Here is a 24,616-nt window from a genome sequence, read left to right as displayed (position 1 = left end):
GACTGTCCACACGCCTCTTCCCAAATGCTGTCAGCAAAATGCTATCTCCACTCCTCTCCCAGGGTGTATTCTGAGAGCCTGAGACAAGGGCACCATCTGGAGTTCCCTGAAGGACGACGAAAATAATTTGGCTTTCTTGCCTTCTGTCTCCTCTCACCACTGTCAGCCCATACTCACCTCTTAGAGGCAAACAAAACAAAATTCACTGGAACTAGCCACATTCTGCAATGAGCTGGCATTGATGGTAATCAGAATACAAGGGGGTACAGCGGAAAGGACCTCCCCCACCTAAGGCCGTTTGGCTTGACTCCATGTGAAAATGCAGAGCACAGATGTGCATCCTGAGAGCTCTATGATTCCTATAATTTACAGATATGGAAACTGACGGACTGTCCCTGCTGGACAGCAACACACCCCCACACACACTCACACACACACAAACACACATACAATCACACATCCACTCACAAACACACACCACACCACACACACTGACACACACAAACACACATATAATCTCACATCTACTCACAAACACACACCACACCACACACACTGACACATACACATGCAAACACACCACACACACACTCACACATACACATTCACACATACCACACACACACACACTGATACCACACACATACTCACACACTCATAACACACATACACAAACATATACACACACTCACATATATACCACATACACTCACACAGTCACACACACAGACACAAACTACTTATATACATATTCACTTATACACACATACATACACTCACACATACTCATACATACTCACACATATACTCAAACAGACACACACATACACACACTCATGCATACACACACACACACCTGCATCTCACAAGGGTTTGCATTTTTATTGACATCATTTGGTATTGTCATTGTGATGGGACAACTGTAGACAGTTATCAGGAGGGATATGCAATCAAATGCCTTATAGTAAGTACATGGTACAGTATAGTCACACACTGTCCACTGGCTGGGATTATTAGCCCATAAGTGCATTTGTCAAAACTCAAAATCCCGTCTTTCTCCCATATGCTTCACCCTCTCTTCTGTATTTTGTCACAGACTCCGTTGTCCTCTAGCTTTTGGCTTTATTTCTAAAGCTCTCACAAACCATGATTCATGTGGCCATCCCTGGAAGGATCCCTGGTTTCTGAATTATTGCTTTTGTGCTTTTCCATGTGACTAGGAGGGTTTTCTTGATAAGTTTTGACATTTGTTTTCTAATAATTGGATGATCCACACCACATTTCTTGGAACAAGTTAATAATTTCCTATTTGTTTTTCAGAAACTTGATTGGGTATCTCCCATTCTCCCAAATCTGTGTGTTATGTTTTTATTAAGAAAAATATCACTAAATAAATTATGATTTGGGGCTGAAGATGCAGTTCACTTGATGGAGTAGCTCATCTTCATATACAAAGCCCTAGATTTAATCCCCTACACCACTCAAAACAGGTGGTGGTCCATACCCATAACCTCAGCTCTTGGGAGGTAGAATTAGAAGTTCAAGGTCACCCTCAGCTATAGAGTGAGTTCAAGACCAGCCCAGGCTACATGAGACCCTGCCTCAAAAATCAATACTAGTGGCATCTCTTTGATTATTAAAATACTTTGGCAGATCAGCAAAGACTAAGACTGGAGTCCAAGGATGTCTTAGAAAGCTAGGGGACATCCTCTTGGAGATGGAAGAGGAGGATCCAGATGAGAAACAGAGAGTGAACCTGGAGAGGGGATAATGACTGGACTGTAAAAAAGAGATTAACAAATTATAATAATTTTAAAAATCCATTAAAAATAAAATTCTTATTACTTTTAACTTGTCAAGCATCATGATATGAGATGTACTATTATATTTAGGTGATCTGATTCCATGGTTTATGGACAAGTTTAAGAAGGGAAGTTGGCCAATAGTCAGCCATGTGATCTCTGAAAGCATTAGACACCATAGTGAGAAAGGAATACTTGAAAGTAAAGGGTCACTGTTCACTATAGGTTTTGGCTCAGTGATCTATATCAAAAACAAGCCTGACGCCTCTCACTATCCCTTAAACACACACACACACACACACACACACACACACACACCTCCACTGTTGATTTTGCATTGTTCTTACATTAAAAACAATATTATCACCAGTATGTTCAAGACTGAGTGTGGACTATTCCTGTGTGGACTGTCCCTGCCTTTTTCTCCTGAGTCATCCAACCCTAATGACCCTTAACATCTGGTCTCTGACACTGCTTCTCACTCCACTCTGTACCAGGGGCAGGGCTTTACATGTGCACCCCCTCCTGCTTTTCAGATTTTTCCTCCCTCAGTTCTGCATGCCCAGCACTTTGCTTGGCACACAGGAAGCACAAGTACGTATGTATTGAGAGGATGAAAGGCTTGGGTGGCAGTCCTCATCACTGGGAGAGTTTGGTCTTGGTTTGATTTGAGCCTGTCACCATCAAATGAAAAAGGCAAAGAAAGGTCTTCACAAACTGGTGGTCAGGAGGATAGCCTGTTCTTGACCTACACATATACATCACTGAACCGGGTACCTGCCCAAGCTACCTCTGTTGACAAGTCCAGTCCAATGCACTGAGTCCCATGTCTAATCCCACATGTGTGTGCTGCCTACTGGACCTTTGATGCGTATAGCACAATCCCACTTATACTGATGTTTGATGGATGCTCAGCAGACGACATCCTATACTTCCTCTGGTACGTGCTTATTTTTTTTTTTTTTTTCTTCAAAGAATCATGAAACCTTACTCCTAAAATCTCCACATTTTCGACATAAAGACCTTAACATCTTACAGGGCTTTGATGTACCAGCATCACCCACTGACCAGTAGCAGAGACATCAGTTACATTCCAGTCCCTAGCCAAGTACAGTGATACGTGCCTATTGCTTCACTTAACCAGGAAGCTGAGGCAAGAGGTTCACTGAAGCCTGGGAGTTAAGACCAGGCTAAGCAGCATAGTGAGATACTGTCCCAAGGGAGAAAAAAAATAAAATATGTCCTCTTGACTCTTTGCTTAACACCGCTTCCTCTCTAGAGCCAGTCCATGTGATAGACTGTGTGTATTTAATGGCTTTGGAACTGGTCTGTGTTGCCAGTTATTAAGTATACATTTCAGATAATTAGAGTATATAGTCAAGCTTGATTTGTGGATGTTTTGTCCAAATTGTTCTTCAGCGTGGCATCACAAGAGGAGTAATGTTCCTGTTGCCTCATTGAAAGGCAGGTGAGAGGTGAGTCGTCTAACATAAATGTATAATAAACACATGAAGAATGTGACAAGATGAAGGTCAGGACTTAATCCCTCCTTCCTCCAGGATGGAGACTGCTGACCAAGTGTAGGAGAGGTGGGTCTTCTTAGTCATGCCTTTGATGTGCATCTGCTACAGGCATTGATAGTCCCAGTCCTAAGTGTTCAACCAGTCCTGTCTCCTTCAAGTTCAGTTGCATCTAAAATAGCAAATCCATAAGCCCCTATAAACAACTGCAAGAGGATAAAGCTTTATATCATAGTCCCTGGGTGTGGCTTCACGGTGGCTCAGGGTGTCACATTGCTGAAACTTTCAAAGCCAGAGAAGTAGAAACAGTTTCAACTGTTTGAGGGGGTCCAGAAACAACTCACGATGTAGTTATGTTAAAAGAACAAACTCCTAAGCCAGCTTCTTCTACCTTCTTATCATCCAGATGTCCAGATGGTTTTGCTAATAGCTTCTTTCCGTGGTTGGTATTATAACAACAGCAACCCTACCAAAACACATCCTCTCAGGACCTCGCCTCTCTTTGGGTCATCATAGCCACAGAAGAGACTGTCTCTGAATGTCAATCATCCCACTGGCATGGAAATAATTCCACCAGAATGGGTGCTAATGTGTTATAACTGTGACCAAAACCAAGTGGTCCCGCTGAAATGTTCACAGCTCTCTTTTTCTCCTTCATTCAACCAGTACACTAAATTCCATTGGCAGTTTTCTCCAGTAATGATGGCTCTAACTCCTGGTATGAGCCCTGCTTGGTTACAATAATTATTTTTAATATATTATTACTTACTATCAGCTAATATTAACATAAGCTTTGAAATATGTAATTATAAGAGACAGCAGCCTTTCTGGCCCTCAAAAGTCTCCCAGAAATGTACTTGTAAAGTTACCTTGCTCTTGACTTTTTGTGAGCAGAAGTAAGAAAATGATTCTTGACTTAATTCAAATGACCTATATAACATTGGACTCTACTTTAATTAAAACAAAGTGAGCCTTCATTAATGCTGACTCCTTGAGCTCTGGAATATCCATCAACATCTATCTGACATAAATGATCTGGACATGCCAATAGGATGGTTGTCATCCGGCAGACAGTCTCTTCTGTGGCTATGATAATGACCTGAAGAGAGGTGAGATCCTGGGAGGACGTGTCTTGGTAGAGCTGCTGTTTTTATAATACCAACTACAGAAAGAAGCAAGCAGCAAAATTATCTTGGCAGCCAGATGATAATAAGGGAAAATAAGATACAAAAAAATAAATAAATAATCTAGTGACACTTCTCAACACACACACACACACGCGGGGGGGTGGGGGGGAGAGAGAGAGACCAAACATGTCAATGGCCTGATATTTTTCTAAGTGACTTCCAAGTCTCTAAGTCCCTCATTTTCCTTGTCTGAGCCTCAGCAGCCAGGTATTTCTAATAAGAATCATCACGCCACCCATTTAATGAGCACGGATTCTGGGCCAGATGCTACATTTGAAGCCTGTTCTATCTCATCCGTACATTTGATCTCATTTGCATGTCGTAGTTATTTAATCAACACAGGCATTCCTTGGTCGGTCAGGTGTAGCAGGATATTTCTCCCCGCTACATTTTACAATAAAGCTCAGTAATTTGGGAGGAGCTAATGTGGGAGGAGCGAAGAAAGGAAGGGAAGGGAAAGGAGGAGCTAGGAGAGGAACCGGGAGAAGATGGCTGTGGATGTGCGCCTGTCTCTAGCAGTCTAGGGTAGTTATAATATCTAGGTTAGGTATTGGGTAACAACGCTAATTGTGTTGGCATCTTTTGCATTGAGCATTACCAAATATATATAACAATTGGATAGCCATTAAGTATTGAGAGTCTTCATTCTACTGGGTACCGCGGGATGGCAGGTATTATCTGGGCTCAGCCAAGCATTGTGGAGACAGTGTGGTAGATTGGCAGAGCCATTTCCCATGTCTCATGGCGTCTCATGGCGTCTCATGGCGTCTCATGGCGTCTCATGGCGTCTCATGGCGTCTCATGGGTGCCAGGACTTGTGTTTCTGGATGGCCTGAGCTGTGGTCAGAGGCAAGCAGTGGTGAGAGCACACTGCTGCTCTAGGCCTCAGGCCTTGTCTAGTCGGGAACATGGTGGCCCCATAAGAACAAGCCAGATTGGGTGCCGCCATTTTAAATATTATTGCCAACAGTCAGGTTGCAATCACATTTTATATCTGAAGAAACTGAGCTCAAAGAGACTAAATAACTAAGGACTTGAACTCAGGATGCTAACTCTAGAACAATGAATGAGCTGCCCTTCCCAGTGCCAGGGCTGAGAAGAGTCTGAGGTCCTGTGAGTATAGTGGGGTAGGAGGAAAGAACAGGATTAAGAAGTTTCTAGCTGCAGGATGCCGCTGAGGGGAACTCACAGTCAAGACAGACAAGGTTCAGAAAAGCCCTCTCAGACCTCACCTTTTAATCCTAGTTGGTTCCAGCCTCAGCCCAGAGGTCACATTTGGCTTTCAACGTCTTCAAGTTGAGAGGCAGAAGGGATGCAAATACTTTGGGGAAAGGACCCTAGAAGGACAGTTTGGCTTCTGAAAGCAGCTATTTTAGACTATGTCATAGGAGTGGGCACCAGGGAACATTCCAGTTCTTCCATGGTATCGCCTCATCTATTGTGACTGTTTGCATAGCCCCTGCCTGGACTCCAAAAGAGGTGCTGTAAATTGACTCATTTCATTCTTGCAACAACCCTCCGATGCATTCAGGATGCTCAAAGAAAGTTAGGATGGCACAGAGGAGCCAAGTATCTTACCTTGCATTACTCAGACAGATGAACTGTCTGGATAAGCCAAGCCTCAATGTTTCCCACACTGCCCTGCACCCAAGGGTCACACCCTGCATTTGTTCAAACTACAGAACTCACTGCAAAGTATCATCCCTTTAAAATCCAAGTAGTGTTTTTCTTCGGGGGGCGGGGGGTGGATATCCCCTCACTTGAGTGTTCTACATTGCTGTGACCCATCTAGGGCCTCCAGTTGATGAAATGATGAATGCTTCGTTTCATCTGCAGCTTTAATTGCATCGCATGTCTTAGGATGCAGGAAACCATCATCACCAGACAGACCAGTGATAATTGCCAAAGCTTAGGGTGAGAATGTGGCGGTTGGTAAATATCAAGCCGTGCTCCTCTCTACAGACTGTGTGCTCTTACACATAAAGACAAACTTGCTAATGACTTCTATAAATAAGTTCTCGCTTATAACTGTAGTTCCAGCAAACGCTGCTGAAGTGCAATCTACCCTTCAAGTATCAAACACCTTCCTTTTCTCTGTTTTATGGAAAAGTGAAGTGGACCCGAAATGCTGTCACTGGCTGTGTGACCTCTCCGAGCCTCTTTTTTTTTTTTTTTTTTTTTTTTTTTTTTTTTAATCCACCGTCTATTTCAGGAACAAACAGATACATTGTATGAGTGCCTTGGGGATATGGGAGCTGTGGATTTCAACTCTGTGTTCCTGGGGTCCAGCACAGGGTGGGCACCTGGGACCTGAGTGCCAACAGAAATAAACTCATTTGAGTTGATGGTGCTTTGGAAAGGTTAAAGGACTGTCGAAGTATAAGAATGGCAGCTATATGCAGAGGAGGGACAGACTCATGTTCACCCTCTCCCAGCCTGAATCCTCTTCCCAGCTGTATCCACTTACTGGAAAATGGATGCCATGGAAGTTCTTTGCCCGGCTCTCGACTTAAGCCATGGCAGGTGAGCTATAGCCACAGACCAAATAAATCCAGCTCACGGTGGGTTGTTGCAAATAAAGCTTTCTTGGACTCTAGCCACACCCATCCGTTTCTGGGTTTTCCCCCTTTGACTGCTTTAATACTAGGAAAGCAGAGTTAAGTCACTGTGACAGAAGCTCTACAGGCCCCGCAGATGGGAAGACTCTATCTAACTCATTGCATTAAATGCCTGTTGCCTGCTAAATTACAGTCTGAGCCACTTGGGAACTTGCTCCTCCTTCAAGCTCTCACTTCATCCAGTGCAGGGAATACATAGAGTTCTCCCCAGTAGGTAGCACCTTCCTCAGAGTCCCTCGGGAGGATATCATTTCATTCATCAAAGACAGGATGCAGAAGAAGGAACTGCACACATCTGTGATTTCTGCAGAAGCCAAGGCTCTATCATCTACTACACAAGCAAGCACAGAGCAGCAAGCAGCAAGCATGCTAACAGCTGACCACGGAGTACCTTTTGCATTCCAGACTCTGGACTAAATGCTTTATATGCCAGCTCATGAAAGTTTACCCTTTCATGAGGACACAGGTGGCACTACGATCCTTATGTAAAGATGAGACCCTGGATTGTCTAGGTGTTCAGGTATAAAGCTGGGCTGTGACATCTGCACAGTCCTATGTGATGCTAAAGGTCTTCACTCCCTTTTGGGATACACCAGCGGAATTCAGACTGCTTCCTATCAGTTCAGCCAAGCAGCCCTCTCTCCTTGCTTCTCATGACATCACATTCTCTGCTCTGATCACAGCCTGTCTTGCTTCCTCTATCCACTGCTATTATGGACATATAGAGTGCTAAGTACTAGGGACGGTAGACATGTCCTACCCAGATGAAACTTAGGGTCTAGTAAGAGAGGTGAAGAGCTGATCACTCTCAAAATAAATACAGAAACAACTGTGGTGTGTGTTCCAAGTCAATAGGACTGTGATAATAACTTCTCAGAGATCCCTCTCAACAGATGACCCTTGAGCTGAGTTCTAAAGGGGCTCACAAATAAAAGTCAAATAAAGATGGAAGAGAAAGGTATATTATACAAAAAAAAAAAAAAAAAAGACCAGAATGTGCTGTAGAGAAGGAAGAAGTACAGCATTTGAGGGAAACTGAAAGAAAGCTGGTAATGTGTTGTAACCACTGAGACATTTAGAAAAGTCAAGCCCTGCACAAGGGCTGGGCTCAGAATCAGGTCTTTATCTTACAGTCAGTGAAAGCCACACAGAGGTTAATGTAGTACCCTGTCATGCCAAATGGCATCACAAGGTGTCTTGGGTTTAATAAGGGACAGAGTGTAGGTAACCTATAGCACGTGCACAAGGCCTGAGAGATGTGTGGTCACTCTCCCAAGACAGGAGGGGTGAGTGAACAACACCTGCCACATACTGGTGAATTACGCTCCTGGAAAAGGAAAAGTATACTTCCTACCAGAGGCTGCTCCCAGCTGGATCCATGACAGGGGCAACTTGCTGTGGACTCAGAAGCCTGCTCACAGCAAGTGTTCAGTCAGCAAGGACAAACACTTGGGAATTAGCTCAAAAGCTGAATTTCAGTTGAAACTTTGAGAAAGTTTTGACTCTGGTCCCTAGAAAATTCTGGAAGATAAGTGTGGTTCTGCATCTGATTGCAAGAGTCTCAGGACAAGACAAAAAATAACTGAAAATCATGGGCATGAGACCCCCATCATTACCTGTACCTGTGAGACTCTCCATGGTCTTCTGCTATCCTATCCAATGTCTCCTTTACCATGTTTCGGATGAATGGCGTATAAATTACCATATTGTAATAAGTAAGACATAGACCCCCTTTGATCCTAAGCTCTCTCATGTTTAAAAGAAATGAGTTAGTCTTGGTTTTCTTTAAGGCTCTTTTCAGGACTCAGTCTATGAAGTAGAATGGTTCATTCAAGTGAGCATTGGCTAACCCTCCACACTGGTCCAGATTCCATGACAAACATTAGGAGCAAGAGGATGAAGAGCAGCCATCACATGAGATACTTACCCGAAGGTGGAAATAGATACAAAGCCAATAGTTTTGAAGTAACATGGTATTTGGGTCTGAACTCTATAAGAACTGTGCACGGTTACCAATTAACACTTCCTTGACCAAGTGGTAGATTAGAATTCTGGCGTTTCCCTGAATCAAAAGCAGATAATGGCATTAACTCGTGGAGTTTTTGAGAAGTAAATGAGACGGCATTGCAGCATCTCTATGCCTCTTTCCTATTTATAAAGGTCATATTTATAAATCTCAGCTTGAGGGGATTCTCTGGAGAAGGATCCCCAGACACATCCTCCTTACCTTTCATCCACTGCAACATGCTTCCCAATTCTATTCCTACATCTATTGTAGATGACTAGTGCTCAAAATGATAGATGATGATGATGATGATGAATTACTCTGACAGTGATGTTCAGACCCCACATGTCTGTACCACATGTCTATGGTTTACATCTATAATGATCACCCAGGGCCCATGCTGTTTGGACCATAAGATACTTTGAATTTTCTTTAGCCATGAGTCTCCTAGAGCTAGAACCAACAGAATACATTGATATATTTATAAAAGGAGATTTATTACAGAAACTGGCCCAACTGACTACAGTGGGTGAGAAGTCTTCAAGCTGGAGAACAAGGGATTCAATGGCATGATCTCAGGCCAGAGACAAAGTCTGAAGACCCATGGACAATTAAGTGGTGTTTGTGATATGAATCCCAGATGCTAAAGTCCACAGGCCCAGAAACCAGAAGCTGTGATTTCCAAGGGCAGATAAAGATGGGTGTTCCAAGCCAAGAAAAGCAAATCTGCCTGCCTCTATCTCTTTATTCTCTGTGGGCAGATACAAACCCACGTTTGAAAGGGTGGATATGTCCTACTCAGTGTACTAATGTAAATGCTGATCTGCCTTGCTCAGAAACTTCTTCACAGACATACCCAGAAGCATTAGCAGCTATTTGAACACCCCTCATCCAAGTACATGATATCAATCATTGCCAGCTAATTTACCATCACAATAAATCTTGAGTAAGAGAACCATGGGGACGAAGAAGGGCATGAAGAATGGCAATGCCATTGGTGTCCTAGAGAAGGCAGGGTAATGGATGACCATGGTGGAAAGAAAAGAAGGCAAGACCTCCTCTGTCTCTATCATGCTCCTCTAGGTGGCCAAAGAGATGTTTTCAAAACACACTTGAATCAGTTTACTCCCTTAACACCAGTGAGTTCCTGCTGCAAGGACCCTCACCATGGTCTGCAAAGTCCTGCGTGAGTTGGCCCCACCCGAGCCACTTTTATCCACCCCTTAACCATCTGCACTACTGTCTCAGGCCCTTTGTCTTCTGTGATCTCTGTGACTGATATACCTCCTTCTGATCTCCCCAGGCCTCGTTCCCCTCCATCATCAGATCTCATCAGCTCAAATATTATCTCTTCAAGAAGCCTTTTCACTAGCTACATTAATAGATGTCCCCTGCCCCAGTCCTATACACATCCCACTCTTCCCACTGCTGCGTTTTTCTTTGTAAGTTAAAATTTTGAGCATAGGTGTGACAGAGAGCACTGCCCAGGCAAATGATCCTCCAGCCCTGGCCAGTGGTTCCCTTTTGGATGGCAGAGTAGCTGCAATGTGACCACCTGTCCCCACTGGCAAAATGTATACAAAGTTAAAAAGCAAATGAGAAATGTCAGGAGCAGCCAGAGTGTGCGCCCTCTGTGACATGTTCTGTGGACTTAGAATGTTCAGATTCGTGATACCCTCTGAGTGGACGTGGCTGCATTATTGATGCCCATGGATGCTCCAGTGGTTTGCAACCCCACTGGACCTCTAGCTGGAGAGTTTGTTTATAAGAACTACAGCACCTGGGTCCACCCCCAAAATTGTCAGAACTGAAGTGGGACAAGCACATACAGGAGAGTTTCAAAGTGCCAAGTGACCTGGATGCCCAGCAACACAAGCATACCGCTAAAAAAAAAAAAAAAAAAAAAAGTGGCTCATTGTTTTCAAAATGTAAAGAAAAGTTTCTATTTGGCTCATTATCTTTCTTAGCTTTGAAAACTTTACTCCTCCCCGCCTTTAATGCAACACGGGCTGCTGACAATAATGAATGTTGTCATTCAGAGTCATTCATTCAGAGTCACAAATCACTTTCCAGGCACTACCTTAGATTCTCAAGCCAGCCAGTGCAAAGCACTAATGCCGCCATTACAGAGAGATGCATGATGCTTTTGCTCTGACAGTGTTGTAAAGGGCAAAACTGTAGAAAGGCATGAAAGCTGCCTCAGTGCGTAATGGAGTTCTCATGCAAGGAGGAGACTGTCACTACTAAGAGAGCTCGGGTAGATTTGTGTGTGTGGACTTGAACAAAAGGCAGGATGAAACAAACTTTAGAATCACAATTATAAATTAATTCCATTTTAGTGTTTCTGTTGGTATTGCTATTGCTGTTTCTGAGGCATGTCTTGGGTAGCCCAAGTTGGCCTCAATCTCACTAAGTAGCTGAGGATGACTTTGAACCCCTAATCCTCTTGCCTCCACCTCCCAATGGTGGAGAAGATTCCCAATGAAATGTCAGCGGTTCATCACCAAGTACAGTTTATATGGCACTGGATCTTGAACCCAGATCAAGCAAGGACCCTACCAACTAAGCTGTGACTCCATCGCTCTGTTGTTTCTTTTAAGGTTCTTTCATGTGTGTAGCTATGTGCTTTGCAAGCAAAGCAAACCGTCTGGGAGGATTTACACTGAATTGCTAATTTTCCTATTATGTGAGCTAGGATTAGATCAAGACGAAAGAAATGTTAGTCATATCTACATTTTTAAATTTGTTACCAAAAGTGTACTTTCATGTTATTATAAAAATATTTTTAAATACCTATAAGGTCTATCTTAAAAGGGATAATCACACTAAGGTTTTATGGTAAGAGAATAGGTTCTCAGTGAAATGGTAAAAATTTGAGCATGTGAATAAAAATCTGTAATGTGTTCATTTAGGCATATATGCATGCCATGTTCCACAATGGAAGCTTTAAAGAATGAGGTAATGGAGGGAAAACCATTTCACCATAACCCAAACCCAGGACTCCTCCTATGCACTCTCCTCCCTCCCCACCGCCCCCGCCAGTGCTCACTGCACCAATCTTAACAGGCAGTCACAGGTTTTGGTCAGAGAATGGGGAAACAAAATTTCACAAAACCCAGATGAACCAGATGAACGGGCTGGCACATCCTGAAACAGAACCACCCACTTTCCCATCTGCAGAGCCAAGCATCCTACATACTGCAGTCTCCTCCCAGAGCCATGAGGCTGGCTCAGAGTCTAACAGTGCCTTGCTCAGCCAAGGCTGCCAGGAAGACTTACTAACTACCAGAGGTAGCTGTTGGCACTGCTGGGAGATGCCCACACCTGAAAGACTGTTCCATTTTCTAATAAGGAAAATTCACTTAAAGAATATTTTAGAGGAGATGTCCTAGGAGGGAGGAAAAACCAGATGGGTACTAATCTTATTAAAAGCATCCTTGTTACCTCAACAAGTTTGCAAATATGTATAGGTATGTCCATATCTGTGCATATATATATATATACATTTTTATGCACACAGATTCTATTTACACCTCCCTCTAAAATTTCACCAGCTAAAAGCACATCCTTCTGATTGGAGGAACCAGACAGGTCAGGGACACCACGAGAACATGGCCTATAAAATAAACTGACCTGGAGTCAGAGACTCACAGAGATCAGGAAGCCTATATGGGTCTGACCTATGACCTATGCATATATATTATGTCTAAATAGCTTGGTGTCCTTAACCCTAACAGTGGGAACAGAGGCTGTCCCTAACTATTTTGCCTGCTTGCCCTCCTACTGGGTTGCCTCACCCAGCCTTGATGTGATGGTATGTGACTGGTCTGGTCTTACTGTAGCGTGTTACTCCATGTTTGGTTGCTGTCTCTGGGAAGCCTGCTCTTATATGAAGAAAGGCAGAGGAGGGGTGGAAGTAGGGGAGACAGAAAGTATGGGAGAGAGACTTGGGGAGGGAGGGGATACTGCAGTTGGGATGTAATATATGAGAGAAGAATAAGAAAAAGCATAGCCTTCTACTAGTCTGTCAGTATGTTTGCAATTCGCCCTCATGTTGGAGGACAAGCTGTGCCTCGTACCTTTTAAGGTTGAATTGTCATTCTTACTCTTGATTTCCCTTCCTGCCAGGTACAACTCATCCACTATAACCACGAGCTATACACAAATGTCACAGAAGCTGCAAAGAGCCCAAACGGATTGGTGGTAGTTTCTATATTTATAAAAGTAAGTCTTGCATTCCTTTACTCTGCTTGCCAACCCACCAATACCAACCAGAGCATCGTTCTACAGTCTCTGTTGGGATTTTTAAAAGTTAAAGAAGTAATGTCAATTCGTGTCCCTGCCTGAGATAAGTTTGGGGGTCTTAGGACTTTTACAATCGTGAGATTCATAAGATTCAGGGCTCTGAAAGCGCAGTGCAAAAAAGTGACAGCTTCCATTTCAAAGCTTTGGGGCCTGAAGGTTTAGGCAGCCTCCATCCTAGAGAGAAAGCAATTGCCATCTCCAAGAGCAGGCTTTAGGCCCCACCTAGCACAGTGGAACAAGGGGAGAGTGGCAGGAGAAGAGCTAGTGAGCCAATTCCTCTAGGACTGAAGGACTGTCCATCACTTGCCGGCACCTGGAGAGTAAGAAGTGTGGGCTGGTCCTCCCTGGTAGACCCTGCACTACAAACGTCTAGACTTCCCCACAACAGCTATAAAGTTCATCCTCCTTTCCCACTCAAAGGCTGATTTCTAATCCTGGCGGGGAGAATTAAGATGAAAGTCCCCATGCTGACTGTATGATCTTCAGCCATACTCCCCAAATATCCAATAGGCAAGAACAATATGAAACGTCCAAGTGAACAAATTCTGATTTGGTTCTTTAATTACTTTTAATATTTTGGCCAATGTAAAATGATGCAGATATGCCCATTTTTTAATGAAAAAGTAAGATTTCCTTTCCAATTGTTAAAAAAAAAAAATTTAGACTATATTAGTTACAAAGGCTAACAGGCTTTTGTTACTAATTTGTAACTCTGCTGGCTGCTGGAGAGGTTTGTGTACAAATCATTAAAGAAAATTAGACCGACCAGAACTTGGAATATGATGAAGAATTTTAGTAGAAACATTTACCACCAAGGAGTTTTAACAGAGCCCTTGGAATAACAGAGTGTCTGGGGACCCTTAGGCAATAGTGCCCACAAAACCCATCTCCCAATCCACCCCACCCCCACCAAAGCAGACTCCATGCAACAGGTCTTGGCCATCTCCCAGCTGCCATGCCTCCTGCTAACTTCCTAACTTTCATCTGAGCCAGGCCAAATTCATGGAGCTTGTAATAGCCCAGGCAGGAAAGACACCCCAAGTCTTGCCTGACTTTAGTGCTCATTAGTGTATTCCCATTGTGTGCCTACTCAACAGAGCTGGGAAAGGAACTGAGGATGAGAAGAGAGAAGATGCCACTTAAACAACCATACACCCCCAGCCATGTCCCACTGGTACTCACAAGCCTGGAGCAAATTTTTACTCCAGTTCCAGTTATGATACATACAACCAATCCACACAATCAGTCTGGTCCGCGTGCATTGTGAAGCCTAGGGGTATGTTGCATATGTCATGTGACCAGGAGTCACCTCTCCCTGTGGTTTTCCCCATGCCAAACCTTCCATGAGTGATATCCAGAGGCCAACCTGCCTTTCCCAATGCTTCTTGTCTCTTGAAGAGCATCTCAGCATCAGTCCCTGACTTTGCCTCCCTTTGCTCAAAGTTTCTAAGTAAATGCCATCTTGGAAGTTCAAGAATGTAACAGCTGACAGTGACTGATGGAGTGACCGGCCAACAACTTCCTCCACTGCAAACAGCCAGTGTTCCACGGGCTCACTCATAAATTTGCACTACACTGAGATCCCAGCCAACAGTCAGGCTTGCAGCTCCAGTTGCTCTTCCATAATTTGTTAAAAGACCTATACTAAAGCCTCAGGCCAATAAATTACAGGGGTCAGCTCCTGAATCTTCTCAGGCCAGTTTGGACCCTGGAGAGTTTCCCATTCTTTCCTGGAGCAAATATGAAGCTTTCTGGCTCAGTCTCAAAATAAGCCTCACGTAGTTCCACAAAGTCAACTCCCAGATTTCCAGCTCCAGAGTAAATTCTGACTTGTCATTAATTCATCCCCAAACTCCAAGTGAGCAGGGGACAGAGGTCCACCATCTGCTAGATGTGGGTACCCAGAAATGAGATGAACTGGATCCTTAGTCTCTAAGGGTGTGCAGCCTCTGATACTCACCAGTCCCTCTTCTGTTGTCCCTGCCTCCCACTCCCAGCTCCCTGTAGCTGAAGTCCTCACATGTGCATGGTTCACCTGAGCAAATGTAACCCTGACCAAATGCTGAACCAAAGATTGATAAGGGTTTGGGGGTAAAAGGAGATGGATCAGCAGTTAAGGGTACTTGGGAACAAGCCTGATGATCTGAGTTCAATTCCAGGGACTTGGTTAGAAAGAGACAGCTGACTCCCATAAATTGGTCTCTGAGCACTACATATTCTTTGAGGCACACACACACACACACACACACACACAAACACACACACACATACATACACATACACACACACATACATACACACACACTCACACACACACACACACACACACACACACACCCTTCCTCCCATGACCACTGGGAGCTGAGATTGGCTGTAATAGCCGTTTGATCTCACACACCATTAACTTCCACTTACTCTCACTTATATCAGGTACATATTCTACCCTCTCACCCCGCCAGCACATTTGTGCCCACAAATCATCTGTGTGCGCTTTGAAAATATTTCAATAATCTTTAATCAGATCCAAATGGGGGCTGGTCTCAACCTCAGTATTGTCTAGCTTGTCAGGTACCAGGAGCCCAGTGCCTCCAGCAATTAAGAGCTGTTACAGATTCCTATTCTGCCGGACACCTTCATGGCCCTCCCACTGTCACAGAGTATACAGAACAAACAGAAGGCTCCAAGAGCTATCCTTTGAATGCTCAAGAGGATGTCACACAGAAGTAAATTTGGCACGCATGTTTCCAGGGAGCAGCAGTGCTTGACTTGGGACTTTTTCCCCATCGGAGGTGGGTTTTTCCCTCCACTGAGCACCCTCATTCCCCAGCACCTGTCAGTTGTATGTCTCACTACAACACACCCAGGAAACCCTGTAAAAAGAAAGACAGCTGGAAGCAAAATAAACAGTCTGTGCTTTCTCCAAACTAAAGTCACCTGTTGCTTATCTAATAGCGATGTTCATCTGCTGTGATTTCTTTTCCCCCAAACCCTCGGAATAAGTCAGATTTAAAATGATGTGTCACAGCATCCAATTAGCAGCTGAGATGTAAATTGCAGAGCCTCGCCGAGCAAGGTAGGAGAGAAATGACTAAGATGAACAGTGGTCCTGAGAAAAGACTGAGTAAAGTGGGCTTTGCTTAAAAAAAAAAACTGCAGTTACATGAGGCTGCCTCAGTCTTATAAAGGGTGATTCTCTGATCCTACTCTGTCACTCAGCTGCTTCTCCCTGAAGAAGAATCTGACATGGAAGAGCATAAGTACAGAAATGGGAATTCATCTCTAGTATAATGTTTAGACCACTATAGGTACTTGATAAATATTTCTAGGATAGATGGGGGGTGGAAGGAAGATTGAATTTGTGGTTTATAATATATTCATATGCTAATGAACAGTGGAATTACAAGGTTCTTTTTCCTCCCTCTTCTGGTACCCATACACTACATACTCTTTCTACTTAGACACATACCCCTCTCCTGGCATTTCGTTCCGTATTCCCTGCTCAGAGCCCTTTGATGGTTCCCCATTCCTGAGGAACAAAGATTAAGCATTTCCTAGCTTGGCATTCAAAGCCTAACATTCCGCCTTTCTCAAAGCCTTCAACTCCACTAGATATTTGTATGTGCATCTGCCTCTCCTGAACACTGAACAGGTCCTCAGCAGGGATGGTTTTCCTTGTCTCCTTGCCTTTTCTCCTTTCCCATATTCTAACATTAAGATACTGCAGCTGCTACCCATCCTTCTAAACCAACCCTGATCTTAGCCCCCCACACTCCCCAGACAGAGAGTGGTCTCTCCGTAATGACTCTATCAGAGTATTCCTTAATCCACATGAGGACAATATGTTTGCCTACCTCTCTTCCTTCTCAAGATGAGGTGTCCGTATAGAGTAGAGTATGTGTCTCTGAATTTCCAGCCATCATAGATTTGAACACATGGCAATCCATCAATATGGAGGAATGAAGGAACACATAATGTTTGCCCTAGGAGAGCGACACCCAGTTATTAACACTTTTTCTTCTCTTATAGGTTTCTGATTCATCAAACCCATTTCTTAATCGAATGCTCAACAGAGATACTATCACAAGAATAACATATAAAAGTAAGTTTGGTTCAATTTTCTTTACAGCATCTATTCTACAAAGGTTAGTCCTGTCAGAAAGCAAGAAGCCAGAACAGATGAGCTCTGTGGGCCCCTTTCTGCTTCATGATCCTTTAATTCTGTAGAAAGTCACTCTGGAGAGTCAGAGATGGCTAAGAAGCAGCCCACTTTAAGCACGAGTCCCCAGAGTGTCTTTGTCATCCACGCCTGTCTAAGGCAATAACGATTATGATGATGTGGTCATCGTTAGCCTGTGGGTTGGTAATGAGCTGGGGGATTCTACTGGCTGACTCACTCTACTGTGTCAGCTGTCCATTGTTGGGGCTTTGCCAAACTATATAATGGGAAAAAAAATCCACCAGGTACTTTGAACCCAATGTGACCTTTTCAGAACCACACCTGAACCAAGTCTGATCTCCTTCCAGGAGGAGGCTGGGTGGAATCTTCCTTCATTCTCCAAGCCCTGGGAATCTGTAGAGTTCTGCCAAACCTCCCCTTCCCCCCCCCCCCCCCCCGCTTTCAGGTTGCTTCATCCTAAACTCCTTAGTCAGAAAAGAAGAAATTGTGCCTAGGTGAAGCAAGAGAGCAGAAAGGGCTCCACTGCCATGGGAGCTTCATCCTAAACTCCTTAGTCAGAAAAGAAGAAATTGTGCCTAGGTGAAGCAAGAGAGCAGAAAGGGCTCCACTGCCATGGGGAAATCATGTGAATTGGCACATATCAAGAGATGAAAAGTCAAGATGGGAAAATAGGAGTGTCCAGTTAGGAGTGGACAGGAAACTAGAATTCAAGTCTTGGTTTGGACCTCTGTCAAGGAGCCCCTCACTTCAGTGCTGCTGCTTCTTCATTCACAGGGAAAAAGTTCAACCCCAGGTTTTTGAAATCTTGAAAGTCTAGATTTGTGAATCAAACAACAGGTACATAACAATTTTCACCAAAGGAAGATAGAACATGTGGACATTTTTATTTCCCACATCTCCCTGCTGAGTCCTTCCTGTAGCTGAGCCTGTAGTTCAGCTATGCCTTCTGCTTCTGTCTCCAGTGTGATGTGGAAGGACACTACAGAGAGCACTGCCCTCTGTCACTGGATGCTTCTTTAGACTCACACATACTGTAAGTTGAACTATAAAGATGATTGCGACACCTGTGCTCCCCACAAGGGGCCCACAGTCAGGTCACTCCTATATACAAAGAGGTTGGGGAACTGATGGGGTGACCCACTGGTGAACCTGAGATCACTCCACTTCAACACACATCACCTACAAGACTGACTTACATCCTCTCTGTACATGCCTTGCCCTCCCTCATCAGCATTCTTGTAGAGTTCTCTCGAAGCGCACACTCAGATTGCTCAGCTAAGGGAGATATTTCTGTCTTGTGTGTAAATAGCACATTTATAACTGCCCATAAAAGATTATTATTCTTTTAACTTTTTTGATTAAAAAAGAGCATGAAAATTAAATAAAATGTTTTCAAATCATCTTGAATTTGCAGTTTAGAGACCGTGAAAAGCCATGAAATTGCACATTAAACCTCAACACACAATCTGTCTGATTTCCACTTGCATAGAAGATCATTAGGGGTCCTTTGCTTCCCTCCCCTCTCCCTACATCCACCTGATTAATACTAAGTGAAGTGATTCGGACAGAGAAGGGAAAGCAGAGGAAGGAAAGAGAGAGGAAAGGAGAGGAAGGAAGGAAGGAAGGAAGGAAGGAAGGAAGGAAGGAAGGGGGATGAAGGCAGGAAGTCAGGTAAGCCAAAAGGAGGGAGCTAAGGCAGTCCAGGAAAAGTACCAGCATTACAAACTTTGCTGATCATTCAAAGAGAGGAGCTGTTCCCATCAACACTTCACCCAAGAGTCACTTGAGAAACAAACATTCTCCTTCAGTCACAATAATGGAGAGAGAGCAGGAAGAGTGTTCTAGAGTCAAGTCTCTATGCCTTGATAGGGAGCTTAGAATGTTTCCACCATGGAAGTAGAAATATAGGAAGAGGAAGTGGATGAACTCTCTCTTCCATCAGTCCCTCAAAATTCATACCTGCCTGGGCAAAAGAGGAAGAAAGAAGGAAAGAAGGAAAGAGAGAAAGAGAGGAAGAGAGAAAGAGAGAAAGGATGAAACAAAAAACAAAGAAACAAAGAGAAACAAAATCAAACCACTGTTTTTATCCTTTCTGGAGTAACTGGGAACTAATATTTTCAGGTAAGACAGAAAAGAAAGACAGGTGGGGGAAATTAAACAGAATACCCTGGTCTGCATGGCGAAACGTGATAATGGGTCCTCTAATAGCAGATGTTCTGAGAGAGGTATCCCGCATAGTGACCTTTGTCACACACCTGAAAGGAATTTCACCACAGGGATAATGATGGCTTGATACACAGAATTGTCCCAGATGCCACCATGACCAGGACACTGGCAGAAAGGGAATGATTTGCTCAGCAGGAAAGCACAGCTCCCTCCCTTCCAGTTAAATTTCCTACAGCTTCCAACAGGGGAAGGTCGGCTCTGAGGCAGGTAGGTGGTCTGGAATCACCCTCAAGCACACAACCTAGGCATCTCCCCAGCACTGAGCCTCTGTAAGAGGTAGCAGGTTATCCTGGCATCAGCTGACAAACTCAGGTCAGGATGAAGATGGTATTGCAGTCTGCTTCGTGCACCTATTGTGTTAACCTGCTTCCATACTCTTTAATGAGACAGGGAAAAGTAACCCCTCTCCCTCTGTCTTAGTTTGGGTTACTACTGCTATGATGAAATACTGTGACTAGAGAAGCTTGGCAGGTGTGGAAGGGGAGCTTTATTTGACTTACATGTCTATATTACTGTTCATCATCACAGGACGTTAGGATAGGAACTCAAACAGGGCAGGAACCTGGAGGAGCAGACACAGAGGCCATGGAGGAACGTTGCTTACCTGCTTGCTCCCCACAGCTTGCTCAGCATGCTTTCCTGTAAAACACGGGACCAGGGATGGCACCACCCACAATGGTCTGAGCTTTCATATATCAATCTTAATAAAGGAAATTCCCTAAAGCTCAATCTTAAGGAGGTATTTTCTCAATCGAGATTCCCTCCTTTCAGATCACTGTAGCTTGTGTCAGGTCGAAATAAACCTATCCAGCACACCCTCATATGCTACTATTCCAACCACCCTATCCAGAAGTGCACAAATGCATCCCTCCCTGATCTCTAAACTACCCGTTTTACTGCAGAGTTCCAATCTGACTTGCTCACTTAGCTGATGTAGCCATTCTGCAGTGTACTGAGCATCGAAGATTCGGAGGTGATGTAGAATGGCTACTCTGCACACCACAGGGCAGGTGCTGTACATGTAGCTTCTGTGGTCCTCACATTAGCCTTCTGAATGGGCATGTTTGCTATCCCCAGTTCACAGATGAGAGCAAGATTGGTGGAAGGTAGCTGTATAGTCAGTGACTTTTATATAATAAATGAATGAACACTCAGAACTAAGTGTTCACGTCTCTCTGCTACGTGGGCGGGTTACTCAAGATTTCTCTCCTACAGTCAGAGAGCTCTAGGTCAGCTAGGGCAGAGGCATCCACATGGCTTTCATCATCTTTCCAGCACTGGAGGAATGCCCAGCAAGTATCTTTGCCATCAGCCCATGAGTTCATGTGATGCTACGTAAGGCTTGGTCTTGAAATAATGCTCGCTCTCACTACCACTTACTTTGCACTACCCAGCACCTGCCCATAACTAAGATGCTCAACATCCCAACCCTCCCACAGAGATGGAGATTTGGGGAGAAAGAACTTCCTGAACCTCAACCCATCCTTCCATACTGAAGAGCGTGGTTTCACACCTGGATATTCCTGGGCACCGTTCTTACATCATGTCCTTTCTCTCTTGCTTCTCTCCTAAGGAGCAAGAAAAGATAAACTCTGAAGCCTTAAAACCAATTATAATTCTGGCATTTTGATATAGTGCAATATCTTTCCACATGCTTTTCTCTTAATTAAAGCTTGGGTTGATAAGCAACCGCATTGCTTCTTACAATTTCTTCCACTTAGAAGGGGTATCAACTAACCACAGAACTAACACAGTAACACTTGGCCAGGTTGGCTTGATCCTACTCCAAGCTATCTCTAACTCCTATACACATGTTATTTTACAAGGAGACCTCCTATGGAAATCAGTATCCTCCAGAGGACACTGTCATAATTGCATATATAGTGGCCAGAAAAGGCATCCTAGACTGGAAGCCATTCTGAGCCTTTAGGCAGACTGCCATCTTCTGCCAAAAGGAGCACTCTGGGACAGATAGATGGCTCAGAGGATAAAAGTACTTGAATCCTCAGCATCTACAAAAACATCCAGGCATGTCTGCACTTGCACCTATAACCTCATCACTGTGAGGGACAGAGACAGGAGGATCACGGAAGATCATTGGCTACCAGCCTAGCTCTGTGTTCAGTGGTAGACCCTATCTGGGGAATAAAGCAGAGAATGATAAAGAACGACAAAGACACTCAATGGCCTCCTCATGCATGCCCATACACCACACACACACACACATATACACGCATGCACACGCACACGCACACACACACACCATATATATATATATATATATATATATATATATATATATATATATATATATATATGGTGTGTATATATATGGTGTGTGTGTGTGTGTGTATATACATATATTTATATGTATATATACATATACATTTACCATACATATAGAAAAATGTATACTATGATTTCTTGATTAAAAATAGACTAGACAAAGGCTGAAGAGATGTCTCAGTAGCTAAGAGCACTTAGTCCTCTTGTAGAAGAGCCTGGTTCAATTTCTAGCATCTACATGGTGGCTCACAGCCATTCATAACTCTAGCTCCAGGGAATCCAAAGCCTTCTTTTGACTGTTTTTGTAGGCACCAGGTATCCATGTGGATATCCATACATGCAGGCAGGCAAAACATCCATATATATATAATAAAATTTAAAAGTCTAAAAACCTTTTAAAGAGACTACAGTGTGGCAAGGGTAAAAACAGAAGGTGGCTGCAACCGTCAAATAATGGGGCAATGGTACTGATGGTGACCAGGTCAATGGGGAAAAGGCAGTGATAAAAGACTGGATAAACTTTTAAATTGATAGCAGGAGATTTCTTGCTAAATCTCCTTTTAAATGTTCAAGAGAAAATAGAGCCAAGGATTCACATGAAGTTTTTAGTTCAAGCCACTGGAAGGAAGATATTTCCATCCCCTGAGAAGGGGAAGACTCGGATGAAGCGTGTTTGTGGGTGGAGAAGGGATCACAGATCTTGAACATGTCGTGCTTGGGATTTCTATTAGACATTCAAGAGGAGGTGTGGTGTAGGCAGTTGGGTATATGAGTCTGGATTCCAGGAGAGAGAACCAGAGCTGAAAATGTGGACGACATCAACATCCAGATGGCATTTCAACTAGAGTGAAGTCATTGGAGTAAGAATAAATACAGAAGAGAGGCGGGACAAGTCCTCACTTCTGAAAGGGCGGCTCAAATCTTCATGACTTGGAATGGAAAACCATTCTAAATATAACTCTTCATGGCCCTATTATAGAAAAAGCTCCTCTACGGCTAGCTCACCAACCAGCTGAGGAGGTACAGGGAGGAAGGAACAAGCACAGAAACCAGTTGGCACAAGATGGAAGGAATAGAGATAGTCTACCCAGCTGAGGACAGTATTGGCAATGGCTGGAATAACTGAGAAAAGGGAAAAATCATTCTCTCAAGATGTAGTGTGTGTGTGTGTGTGTGTGTGTGTGTGTGTGTGTGTGTGTATCATATATATTATATTATGTAATATTACTATGTTATATTGCATTATATATTATATGTTTATATGATATATGATATATTTAAAAGTAAAGGTACTCTTGTATGGGAGAATTTTGGAAGCCATTTGGTAAAGGTCACCACTATCATGGGTAACAATCCAGTCTTATAAGGAGATTAAGGGGAACAGACCTGGTGAATTGTTCTTTTTCTCACTGTGGTGATAAAATGCCTAGCAAAAGCATTCTAAGTACAGGAAATTTGGTTTTGCCTCACAGTTCCATGGTGGGGGAGAAACCATGGCAGCAGGAGCTGGAAGCAGCTTGTTGCACTGTCTACAGTCAGAAGAGCTGAGAAAGATGGATGCTTGCGCTCAGCTCTCTTTCTTCTAGGACCCCAGCCCACAGAGTGATGCTTCTTATACTTATTCCATTTTAGAACCCACCGTATCGACATAGTCGAATGTTGGTTTCCAATGATGATTTTTAAATCCCATTAAGTTGACAAGGTTAGCCATCACGCTAGGCTCCTAGTCTAACTCAAGCATTGTCTTCGCTTTTCTGATGTCAGAGAAAGTCTGGGGCACAACTCTGAGGTAGAATGGCCTCATCAGTAAGCTAATGTTCAAAGAGCTGGGTGAAGATTAAATAAGGTAATAGCCCTGGAAAGTGACTAATATGAACTCAGTATGCAATATATTTGTGTTCCTACACTGTCTTAAGGCACATGCCAGTTGAATCAATTCCTTCAGGTTGGGAAGCAAGTCACTGTTATGCCAAGAACAGTTTTATTCTGAAGATGAGTCCGGTGTAGGCCACGCAGGCAGTGTCAGAGTATGCTTGCTTTTAGAAAAGCACATGCATCATGGGTCTATCTAAGTAGAACACACAAGGACTTCATGAGATGTTACTGTTTTCCATAGAAACTTAAATTTCATTTTTTAAATTATTATTCTGTGAGCATGGGCATTTTGCCTTCAGGTATGTCTGTGAAGTGCCACCAGAGGTTCAGACAAGGGAGTTAGATCCCTTAGAACTAGAGTTAGAGGTGGTCTTGAGCCATCATGTGGATGCTAAGGATGGATAGAATCCAGATCCTCTGGAAGAGAAGTAAGTGCTTTTAACTTCTGAGCCATCTCTCTAGCCCCAGAAGCTTACATTTCATACATCTGAGTAGAACTTGTAAAATATTCTCACTAACCATGACTGACAATAGAAAAGACTAGCCTGAATTAATTTCAGACTGAATTTTAAAAGTCTTCTAAAGAAAATCCATTTTATTAAAGTCAAATTCTGC

General features: G+C 43.5%; 1 protein-coding gene across 3 annotated transcripts in view; it reads left to right on the top strand.

Annotated features, from left to right (window-relative positions):
* Ca10 (carbonic anhydrase 10) overlaps positions 1 to 24,616 on the top strand; it is a 500,017-nt gene that overhangs the window by 463,455 nt on the left and 11,946 nt on the right. For all 3 annotated transcript variants that reach the window (XM_076936024.1, XM_034507461.1, XM_034507462.2), the window contains 2 exons: positions 13,261 to 13,356; positions 17,464 to 17,536. In XM_076936024.1, coding sequence (XP_076792139.1) covers positions 13,261 to 13,356; positions 17,464 to 17,536 — 169 coding nt within the window. The remainder of the gene's footprint in view (positions 1 to 13,260; positions 13,357 to 17,463; positions 17,537 to 24,616) is intronic.

This window comes from Arvicanthis niloticus, chromosome 6 (genome assembly GCF_011762505.2).
Source record: "Arvicanthis niloticus isolate mArvNil1 chromosome 6, mArvNil1.pat.X, whole genome shotgun sequence".
Lineage (NCBI taxonomy): Eukaryota > Metazoa > Chordata > Mammalia > Rodentia > Muridae > Arvicanthis > Arvicanthis niloticus.
This window is presented reverse-complemented; position numbering and strand designations above follow the sequence as displayed.